The sequence below is a fragment of the Osmia bicornis genome, chromosome 10 (assembly GCF_907164935.1).
Source record: "Osmia bicornis bicornis chromosome 10, iOsmBic2.1, whole genome shotgun sequence".
In the NCBI taxonomy this organism is placed as follows: Eukaryota; Metazoa; Arthropoda; class Insecta; order Hymenoptera; family Megachilidae; genus Osmia; species Osmia bicornis.
Window position 1 is genome coordinate 1,574,284 of NC_060225.1, and position 12,064 is coordinate 1,586,347.

General features: G+C 40.1%; 1 protein-coding gene across 1 annotated transcript; it reads left to right on the plus strand.

Annotated features, from left to right (window-relative positions):
• Positions 1–10,258: 10,258 nt before the first annotated feature.
• Positions 10,259–11,801, plus strand: LOC123988191. The gene has a single exon (XM_046287330.1). It carries the CDS (start codon positions 10,404–10,406, stop codon positions 11,781–11,783), a length of 1,380 nt encoding a protein of 459 aa, XP_046143286.1. The 5' UTR covers positions 10,259–10,403; the 3' UTR covers positions 11,784–11,801.
• Positions 11,802–12,064: the final 263 nt, after the last annotated feature.

Below are 12,064 nucleotides of genomic sequence, written 5' to 3' on the forward strand. Positions count from 1 at the left end.
GACTGGGTGGACTTATTTAAAAACAAACGAATAGGTGTCGAAACCATTTTTATGGGCGACTTTAACGCTAGAAATAAAATTTGGAATTGCGTAGTGGACAGCAGAGAGGGCTCCTTACTGGAGGATGTAATTAGGGACAATAATATGTTTGTAATAAATCCCTATACTAATTCAAGGGTAGGTACGGGTGGGCGCCCCGCGTCCAACTTAGACTTATTTATTGGTTCTCACATGATTATGGAAAAGGCCATGGTCTTTGAAGAAAACGAGATATTAGGATCGGATCATCAGGTAGTCGGTTTGAGTTTTGACGAAGAGCATGTTGATAGGGTTTGTGCATCTGGGTTTTTGACAAAAAAGTTTAAGGTAAATAACACGAAATGGGATTTATTCCTAATTTCATCTGAGGACGAGGGATCTAAACTGTTAGATAATTGGAACATTGAGGGATGGGAAGAGGTCGATATAGATACTAGGGTGACTGAATTCACTGAAGCATTAGAAAGATCTATTATAAAGGCTGGAGGAGCTCCCCCGGGAACTAGTCCAAACAACCTTAGAATTAGGAAGAGAAATATTGGTAGGACCCCTCCCATCAAACAAATTTGGTGGGATGAGGAATGTAATGAATTAAAAAAAACTAGAAGAACTGCAGTTAGGAATTTTGTCAAAAGACCTAATCAGGAAAACTGGACAGCACTGAGGGAGGCGGGAAAAAATATGAAGAAGTTAATAGAGGGGAAAAAGAATAAGGCTTGGGACGACTTTGCTGAGTCAATTGACTGCTTTACAAGCTCAAAAGAAGCTTGGCAGAAAATCAAGCAAATCAAGAACGGAATTAATAAAACGGGGAGTAGGACTATTAATGAGGATGAGTTAAATAAGTTGGAGGAAGAGGAGATTAAAAAAATTTTTGATTTAGCCCAATTGAAAGAAAATGTAGTTTTTAGTAACCCTGGTAGTGTGGAGTTGGAATCCTTGCCGATTCAAGCTAGCAGCTCAACAAATGGGGATTATGACTGTTTTAGGGACAGGGACTTACAAAATGTTTTGGATAACGTCCGCCCCAATTCTGCACCTGGGGTGGATGAAAGGGAAATCCACTATTGATAATCTCGTTACCTTAGTAACTGATATAAAAGGGGGTTTTAAAAATAAACAGGATACATTAGCGATATTTCTAGACATAAAATCTGCATATGACCATGTGAACTATGGGAAACTAATTAAATTTTTGAAAATGAAGTCATGCCCGGAAAAGATTAGGAGTTTCATAGAGAATTGGTTAACGGATAGATCTGCTGTATGTCTTAGGAAATTCTCAGCGGAGGTTAAAGGGAATATTAATCGAGGGCTGCCACAGGGATCAGTTTTGAGCCCCCTACTTTACAATATATATACGGCTGAAATTAGTAAAAACACTGAACAGTGGGGTGTTAGAATTATGCTGTACGCTGACGATATTGTTATCTATATCACCGGCAAGGATCATAGAGATATGAGACATAGGTTAGAAGGCGAGGTGGATACACTTAAGGAGAACCTTAGGTTGTTAAGTTTGGACCTAGCAGAGGAAAAATCGAATGCTGTCCTTTTCTCTCGGGCGAGGAGCAGTAGTAGGACCTCTTATGGTATTAGAATAGGGGAAATACTAATTGATATAGAAAACCAAACAATGTTTTTGGGGATTATATTGGATCGTACATTGAACTTTGGTAAACATATAGAGTATGTTGTAGATAAGGTAAGGAAAAGACTAGATATCCTCAGATTTATTTCAGGAATTAAAAAGGGAGTCAAACCTAGTACCATGTTGATCTTCTTTAAAGGCTTGATTAGATCGGTCATTGAGTATGGGTTGTTTATTTTCTTTTGGGATAACAGCAAAGCTATTAATAAAATAATGAGGCTGCACAATGCGGGCATTCGTATGGCTATGGGCTATAGAATCTCTACTCCTATCAATGTTATGAACGTAGAGGCAGGTATAATGGACCTGGAGTCAAGGGCGGAAGCCCTCCTTGAAAGATTTATCCTAAAACAAAGAATTAAAGGGAAGGGTCTGGTCTTTGAGTCCCTGATGAGGACATTGGTTGTTAGAGATGAGGACCTCCCCGAGGACTCAGATCCTTGGGTTAGGGCATGGCGGAATACTGAAATCTTTGCAAATAGAACGTTGAGTTGTAATATAGGGAGGGAAGAAAGAAATAGATTGTGTGATTTGATAGAGGGGGGTGGTGTATTAGTTAATTGGGAGGTAGGAAAAAAAAGGAAAAAAGAAGAATTCCCAGATGAATGTCTGGTGGGGGAAATTAAGAAGGGTTTATGGGGGGAGGAAGGTCCCCATGAAGTCATTGAAATCTACACTGATGGCTCAAAAAGAGGCCTGTCGGAAGTAACTTGTGCAGGAATAGCTATTAAATCTCTTGAGGGGTCCTGGCAGGAAGAAAACTGGTCGCTCAACAAGGCGACGTCGGTTTTCTCGGCAGAGGCTTTTGCGATCCTTCAAGCAATTAAATCAGCTAGGGTCAATTGGCCCAACTGTAGGACTATTATATTTTCTGACTCTGCTAGTGTTTTAAAAAAGATTGAGTGTTTTAGTAGAAAACAGGGTAATAATCCCTGGATCCATGAAATAGTTAAAGAACTTTATAAATTAAATGAAGAGTATCCCAATGTTACGCTAGAGGAAGCTGAAGGTAGAGCCAAGTTTAGAATTGGTTTGGCTTGGGTTCCCAGCCATGTAGGGATCGAGGGTAATGAACGTGCTGATTTATAGGCGGGGGAGGCCACAGATGGTGATGAATCGTTTGAGTTTGGCCTAGTAGAATGGGATATTTCCAAATATATTATGGAATGTGCGTGGGAGAGGAACCATGAGAGGGCTAGAAGGATAGGTGAGGCGAAAGGGGCGAAATACTTTGCCATAGCAAATAACAATTCAGGTGCGAGGAAGCCCTGGTTTGACAGTATTAAAGGTATGAATAGAGGGGATTTGGTGAGATTGAGCAGAATTAGGGCTAATCACTATAACTTGGGTGAATCATTGTTTAGAAAAAACTTAACAGAGGATAGAAGTTGCACATGTGGGGCGGAAATCGAGTCTATTGACCATGTTATATGGAGTTGTGATAGATTTTATGAAAGCAGAAAAGAGCTTAACGAATACCTAATGAGAAGAGACGTTTCAGAGTTTATGGATGTTCAAACAATTCTAATGCTAGGTAATCTAGGAATCCTAAAACGTATATCCAGGTTCCTAGATAAACTGGGAAAAGTAATTTAACTTTCCTCTTTTCCGAGGAAGGAGTGGCAATAAGGAGTCTTAAAATTCTTAGCGAGGAATTTTTTCCTTTTTTCTTGTATTGTATGGTTTAGTATGGACGTGTGAGAGGAGACTTTAAATAAATGAACTAGTTTGTTCATGAATTTTGTATTTTGTATTTTAGCGCCAATAATGTATCGAGGCTATATAGGGGAATATTTCCCCTGAAACGCCATCTTGGGCTTGCCCAGGAAAACTAAAAATGTATGTATGTAAGGTCAATTTCCCTGGAGTGTGAGTGCGGGGAGGAAAATCACCATTTTTTCTGGGGGGTTTTTTCGTCGAGTGTGCGTTTCCGGGGAAGTTATTGAATAGTGAGATTCGTAGAAAGAGGCCATAGAGAAGTCCAATGAGGGGACTCCGCCCGACGACAGTTCGTCGAAGGGCGGAGAGGTGCCTGGAGAAGAAAATTTGAGGAAGATACCAGGAGATAGCAGAATAAAAGTGCTGAAAAGGAGTAAAATTAGAAGTGTGAGCGAGAGTTGTAGAAGAAGTAAAGTTCATAATGATGAGAATGAAGGGATATTAGAAGCTGAATTTCTTGACTCGGACGTTGCCGTTAAGGAATTCTTTGAATTCCTGGCAAGGGAGAGGGAGAATGCGAGAGAATCCAATAGAGGGAAAGATGAGGATGGGAGTTCCACGGTGGCAACCGTAGGGAACGGACGTGATTAGAAGTAGGAGGCCTTTAGGGAGTTTTTGATAGTGGTTTCGTTTGGTTTTAGAAGAAATTGTGGATCATCGACAAAGTGGTTTTACTAAGGGTAGATCTACTATGGATAATCTGGTCGCATTAACCATGGATATTAAAAGGGGTTTCAGGGAGAAAAAAGACACATGTGGAGCCTTTGTAGATGTTAAATCGGCCTATGATCATGTTAATCATGCAAAATTGATAGAACTCTTGAAGAAAAGAAAGTGCCCTATAATGTTAATCAATTTCTTATCTAATTGGTTGAAGGATAGATCAGCTTTGTGTAGTAGGATATATAGAGATGCGATACATGGACGGGTTAAGAGAGGACTTCCACAGGGCTCGGTATTGAGCCCTATACTATATAATATTTATACCTCGGAAATATGTAGAGGCATGGAACGGGAGGGGGTTAAGATCCTACTTTATGCGGACGATATCGTGGTTTACATAACAGGGGACAACATAAGTAATATGAAAGAAAAAATCGAAGTGGCAGTAGATATTTTATTAGATAATCTAAAAGAACTGGGTTTGAGTTTGGAAGAGGATAAATCAAAAGTAGTTATTTTTACAAGGACAAGGGATAAAAAGAGGAAGGAAGGAGAGTTTAGGATAGGCCGGGAATGGATAAAAAGCGAGGAACAAGCTACCTTTTTGGGAATGATTTTGGATAGGGCGCTAAATTACAGAAAACATATAGAGATGGTAAAAGATAGAGTTAGAAAAAAGTTGGATATTCTTAGATTCATAGCGGGTATTAAGAAAGGGGTTAAACCAGGAACAATGTTGATATTTTTTAAAGGCTTGATAAGATCGGTAATTGAATACGGTTTGTTTGTCTATTTTTGGGATAATACAAAGTCGCTGAAAAAGATTATGAGGTTACATAATGCGGGAATCCGCATTGCTATGGGATACAGAATAACTACACCGATAAATGTCATGAATATCGAGGCTGGTATAATGGACTTGGAGTCTAGAGCCGAGGCCCTATTAGAGAGATTTGTAATGAGGCAGCGAACTAAGGGAAAAGGGGTAGTCTATGAATCCCTTATGAGATCACTGGTTGTAAGGGACGAGGTAGGGACAGAGGAATGGGATCCATGGACGAAAGCGTGGTGCAAAGCAGAAGGAATAGCTGAAAGAATCTTGAAGGAAAGGGTAGATAGGGATTTGAGCAATAGGGAACGGGATTTCTTAGAAAACGGGGGAATGTTAGTGGATTGGGAATCAGGAAAGGATAGGAAAACATCTATTTTTTCAGACTCCCGTTTATCCGAAAAAGTTAAAGAAAGATTGTGGCCGGGAATAAACAACGAAGAGGTAATTGAAATATTTACGGACGGGTCAAAAAAGGACTTTAATGAGGTTGTCGGTGCAGGAATGGTATACCGAGTTGGGGATGGGGAATGGTATGAAGAGTCTTGGTCCTTAAACAAAATTACTGCGGTGTTTTCCGCGGAGGCTTTTGCAATTTTACAGGCGGTTAAAAAAGCAAGGGCGAATTGGGGTAGGAGCAGAGTAGTAATTTTAACGGACTCTGCCAGTGTTTTAAAAAAACTAAAGGGGTATACTAGAAGGGTGGGCAATAACCCGTGGATAAGGAAAATTGTAAATGAAATGATGAACTTGGAACTTGAGTATAAAAGAACGGAACAACAACATCCTGACCTACCTTGTACAGGCAACAGGCTAGGATTTGCATGGATCCCCAGCCACGAGGGCATTAAAGGGAATGAGAGAGCCGATATGATAGCGGGTGAGGCCACATGTGGGGAAGAGACGTATGAACATGGGGTAGTGGAAAGGGATGTCATGAACTATATAATGAACAGCGCGTGGATTAGAAATTTTGACAGAGCAAAAAGAAAAGGGGAATTTAAGGGAGTAAAGTATTTTAGGATGGAAAATAATAATGTAGGATCAAAAAAACCGTGGTTCGACGGGATAAATGGCCTAGGAAGGGGAGACTTACAAGGGGAGGCCACAACCTCCGTCCCACCGATTTTGATCGCCTTCAACATATAGGTTGGGGGTCACCCAAAAGTCACTTGTGTGAACGGGTTGAGGTCACTACGCCTTAGTTTTTTTTTTAAATCGAGGTCAAAGGTCATAACGCCAGATCGGTTTTAGACCTAGGTGGATCGGTAGATTGTTCAAAAGCAAGCAAATTTTATTAACCACTTGACATACAAATAAAATGCGCGTCGACGCGTCCGTAGAATACCAATTAATTTGGCCATTTAGGAACACTCATATATAAGCTCAGAAACAGGATGTTTTATTTTGAAATTTACATGCTTTATAACATTTAATAAGGTTGATAATTAATTAATACCATAAAATAATAATTTAATAGTTTTTTAACGTGTGATACTTCTCAAAGCATTTAGGAATATGTAGTGGAATAATGTTTTACACTGCCAAGTCGTTTCACTTCTTATATTGTGTTTCATACACACATGGCATCTTTTTGCAGGATGTTGCTTTTTATTTGTCGCAGGTATGTGTTCAGGAAAATGTGCCCAATATATAACTATTTCTGATTTTTACAAAATTCAGATGCGTGCGAGCTCACTGCTATACTGATTACCGTTTTCATTGCGATTTTTTATATTGACCTACTTGCCGATGCGATTTTGTTATCGGTACTGTTGAGAGGGGGAATGTATCTTCAACAATCTAAACAAAACAGCATCGATGCACGAACGAAACATCTAATCCAATAATATACTGTCCGGTTTTAGCCAAAAACAGTTCTTGACGTCTCGGAGACGTCAGAGTCTACAATGGCACATGAAATGGATGACGTCTCAGAGACGTCATTGTATGTCAAGTGGTTAATGTATACCCAGTCCGCAAATTAATAGTTTTCAAGTAATCGATGAATTAGTGATTTCAATGTGCGACTTATATACCTAAAGGTATAACGTTTGTTTCAACCGAAGCGGTGGCGTAGTGGTTGAGGCGGTTTCATGCGGAACCTAACGTTGCGCGTTCGAGTCCCCCTTTACGTACTATTTTTTTTTATTCAAACGAATAAATTAAAATACTTTTAACAATAAAACTTCAAGAAATATAAAATAATATTTGTATTTTTGATACTTACCGCGTTTTGCAGAACCACTCTTCAATTAATGTTCGATCTCTTCCCTTCTCTCTCTCTCTCTCGCTTTATTTCACTCACTCTCACTCACTGATTGTTGTAATTCGCCTTCACAATGCATCGGGTGATAATTGTCATAAAAACACTGAAAACAGATGAACTTCCTGCACCAAGCACATTGGATAAAAGCCACCTTGGCGCATAAGCACTTCTCCCGCACAATAATATTAGGAAAACAAATTTGATTGACGTTCATGAATACACGTCTCGACGTAATCAGTTTTGATGCATACCATGCGTAGGATAGCATCGCCTGGAATATTGGTGCCGACAACTGATTATGTATTAAACTATGAATTTTTATGGAATCAGTTCGGTTGTGAAGTTCTCGCTGTGTTTCGAGGAGTGTACTGCAATTTTGAAATTTTGAAATAAAGTTCTTTACTTGACGGAAAAAATAAACGTCACACGGTTGGCACAAGGGTGTGCATTTCGGCGGTATAATTTTTACCGTGCAAGTCGGTTGGTTCTGATCGTCTGTGAACATGGAGTCATAAATGGTCATGTCAGTCTGTCCGCCCCACGAATCAAATATTAAGCAGAATTTATTGTTTTCTACATAAGGTTTCAAAACATGTTGAAGATACAATTTGTAAATGCCAGTTGTTAATTTCCCGGATTTCGAACACGTAACATACAAGTTTTTATACATATTTGTTAGCTGATTTACTTCTTCCGCCACTCTAGGACCGAATTTATTGGTGACTTCCTGTAAACATAAAAATACTTTCGGCAACAATTTGCCAGAAGCCGTTATTGAATATTGGGCCGTGTATGAATGTGTCACTTTATTAACACTACCTACCGCAACAAGCGTCTTTTTTTCTCCCTTGTAGGACAAGGTACGTCGAATATTCATTCGATATTCACAACTTGTTTGATCCGTGTTGATCACATAATTAGGGTTAAATGCGCTGATAAGCGATGTGTTCGAACATTCCATTTTGGATGTTCTTTCGCCAAAGTTACCGCCTTTATTTTGATATCAAGAGGTGTACCTGCGCAAGCTAATTTTTTTTACGGCTCATAATTGTCGTCAGACAGCATTTCCATCTCTGAAACAGATACATCTATATCGGCGTCTTTTTCTTCTTCTTCTGCTTCATCTTCATGTTTTTCTTCTTCGTGCAACAAATGTGGTACATCAGCAAACATCATTTCATGTTGCATTTCCCAAAACCGTTGCAAGATGCACTCGCCCATCCATTTCGAACGTATTTCGCCCATCCATTTCAATGCGTTGACAAAAAAATGTACAGTATCGGTCACTTCTCTTTTTGTATCTTCTGTGAAAAACTCATTAAAATCTGCACACGCACCTGTTGAGGGGTGTTTCTCATCCGTGCTCACCGTGTCAATATTCATACTTTTAACACAAATATCACTCACTGAAGCTCACTATGGTAGCTGATAGCAAAACGTGCAGTATTCTACTAATGCCAAAGTATGCATATGTGAATAGAAGAATGCAGGAAGTTCATCTGTTTTCATTGTCAGTGTTTCTATGACAATTAATACCCGATGCATTGTGAAGGTGAATTACAACAATCAGTGAGTGAGAGTGAGTGAAATAAAGCGAGAGAGAGAGAGAGAGAGAGAAGGGAAGAGATCGAACATTTTATTTTTCTTGAAGTTTTATTGTTAAAAGTATTTTAATTTATTAGTTTGAATAAAAAAAAATAGTACGTAAAGGGGGACTCGAGCGCGCAACGTTAGGTTCTGCATGAAACCGCCTCAACCACTACGCCACCGCTTCGGTTGAAACAAATGTTATACCTTTAGGTATATAAGTCGCGCGTTGAAATCAGTAATTCATCAATTACTTGAAAACTATTAATTTGCGGACTGGGTATACATTAATAACATTTGCTTGCTTTTGAACAATCTACCAATCCCTCTAGGTCTAAAACCGATCCGGCGTTATGACCTTTGACCTCGATTTAAAAAAAAACTAAGGCGTAGTGACCTCAACCCTTTCACACAAGTGACTTTTGGGTGACCCCCAACCTATATGTTGAAGGCGATCAAAATCGGTGGGACGGAGGTTGTGGCCTCCCCTTGTTAGTTAAACTAAGCAGGATTAGGTCTAATCATTTTAATCTGGGAGAATCATTATTTAGGAAGAATCTGTCCAATACAAAGGGATGTATATGCGGTGCTATATTGGAGTCTATTGAACATGTCATATGGGAATGTGACAGGTTTTGGGAAAGCAGAGAGGAACTAGATAGTTTCCTGATATCAAAAGGCTTCTCGGTGGGATCAGATGTAATAGAAATGTTAATGGAGGGTGACCTTGGAGTAATTAAACGCATTACCAGGTTCCTAAACAAACTGGGGAAAATCATTTGAATACAAAGAGAAATATAATACAATAAAACAGTTGAGTATAATGACCTATGCAACAGGTATGACAGTAATGAGAAGACTATAATGTACAGGGTAGATGTATTATGATACAGGCCGAGTATGTAATTTTATTTTTAACTTATGGTATGGAATGAAGTGTATGATGTTTTGGACATTTATATTTGGCGCTTTTTGTAATTAGGCTATATAGGGCGCGTTGCCCCCTGAAACGCCATCTTGGGCAATGCCCAAGAAAACTTAAATACAATGCAATACAAGGGACAAAGGAAGTTAAAAGTTGTTGAATTCAGGAGAAGCAGAAAACGAGGCGCTGAGGAATCGGTAGAACAAGAGTCAGAAGGTAAAAAGAAGCATAAAAGAGATGTTGAAGACCTTTTAAATATTAATGTGGAAAATGCAGGGCACGTGGCAGGTGAAGAAGGAGCCATTACCGCTGCGAAGCCCACCATTGTAGAGAAAACCGTTGTTGAGGAAGGGAAGAAAGGCGATATAAGAAGAGGAAGAAGTGAAGGAGCAAACTACGTCGAAAAAAGACAAAACAGAGGTGAGAAAAAAGAATATTATAAGGAAGAGCTTAGTAGCAGAGAATACGTAGTAGCAATGCTACTTAAAAAAAAGAACACAAGCAAAGCTAAAAAACACAACATGATCAAAATATATAAATTGTTGGGTATGAAGGCGCGTTCCCTAAAAGGTTTTAGAATGGTGAATTACAGTAGGGCCGAAATTACTTTTAGTGAGATGGCGGCTGCTAACGTCATTTTGAGGATGGCGGAAGAGGATGCATCGACATTCCATGCTTTTGTGCCGGATAGGAAGAGGATCAGAAAGGGGATGATTTTTGAATGGGACCAGGCCAAGGAGAGTATACACTGAAGAGAATTAAGAAGAAAACGATTCGAAATGAGGAGGTGGAATGGGTGGAAGGAGCAGCTATAAGGATTGAATTTAAAGGGGATCGGTTGCCCACTGAGTTACTGTTAGGGGAGGGACATATAGGGTTGAAAATACACCCTTATATTGAAAAGGTTAAGCAGTGTTATAATTGCTATGCGTTCGGGCACTTCCAGAATCAGTGTAAGATGCTGGAAAAAAGATGCCTGGTGTGTTTGAGTAAGGAGCATGGGAGATGTGACAAATCCCCGAAGTGTTTAAATTGTGGTGGGGCGCACACCAGCTTGGCCAGAACATGCTGGATGTACCAGAGGGAGAGGGCGGTGAAAAAGGTGATGGCATATAAAAATGTCGATTACGTGACCGCCAGACAAACGGTGGCTAGACAGCTGGGAGAGGTATGGAATGAAGAGGAAATGAGGAGGGACGCAGGGAGTAGAGACTTCCCATCACTACCAAAGAGTAGAGTGGATTGCTGGGAGAGGAAGGAAGTTCCGCTGGAAGCGGAGCTGGCTTCTATCAAAGAATCAAGGGAAGAAGTAGACCCGACTATAATGGAAAAAAGAAGATGGGAAACTACCCTGAACAATATGAGAATAAACATGCTGAGTGGTAGGGGAAAAGGGAGAGGAAGAGGAAGGTTGTCGGAAGCGGACAGGGTAGAGACCCGTAGACCTTCGTCATCAGGTGAATTTTCTAGAGCCTCTCCAAGAACAGCTCCGGCGGCCGAGGCAGGGTTCATATCGGTGAACAGATATGGTGGCCTCCAAGAAGAAAAAGAGGATGTCGAGGAGGTGGTAGAAGAAGAGTACACTTTTGGGAACGGGCTGCCTGTGGAGAGAGCAGTCAAGAAGAGTAGCAGAATGAAGGAACGTGCCAATAGAGAGTTGGTGGAAAAACTCAGAAAGAAGAGGGAGGACGAGTTCCTAAACGACTTATTGAACTTGATAATAGAAAAGGGGTACGAAGATGAAATGGAAGCTATGTTAATTAATAATAAAAAAAGTAAGAATACCAGATCAGAAGAGGAAGAATTTGCGTACTGGAATACCATCCAGCACAGGCCGCACTGGGAGGTGCCAATCCCTGAGAAAACAAAAGAGAAGTTTAGGAGGAAAAGGGAAAGGGCACAACAGTTAGAGGAGGCAAGGATTGCGCAACAGGAAAAACTGGAGGAGATAGCCATACAAGTGAGACAGAAGGTGGCAAGGGAGGTTGAAGAGGAGTTCCATCAGGAGGAAGAGTATAGGAGAAGCAGAATTGAAGATCCCATGCAGAGAATTGAAGGAAGAGTAAGGGGCGGAAGGGGGGATAACAACTATGTGGGATAATCTTGAAGGGAGTGACTTTGTAGGGACTGTTAGGTGCTTTAGTTATAAAAAGAAGGTCGTTTATGAGGTGTGTGTCTCTAGATCTTTAGTAATAAGCCTTTGTATTGACGCTAAGTGCATTTTTGGGAGTTATTACATGAGTATCGGTACTGTTTTTGTTTATAAGAGCTGTATTTTTGCGGTTATGTTAATTTCGGAGGTATTGCGAATGTTAATTTACAGTTACAAATTAAATTCAAGGCAGAAGTGGTGGGGACATGAGCTGAAGCGAAGGGTTTTTG

Coding starts and splice junctions, on each gene's coding strand:
- LOC123988191 (XM_046287330.1), top strand. CDS start 10,404: ATGGGACCAGGCCAAGGAGAGTATACACTGAAGAGAATTAAGAAGAAA.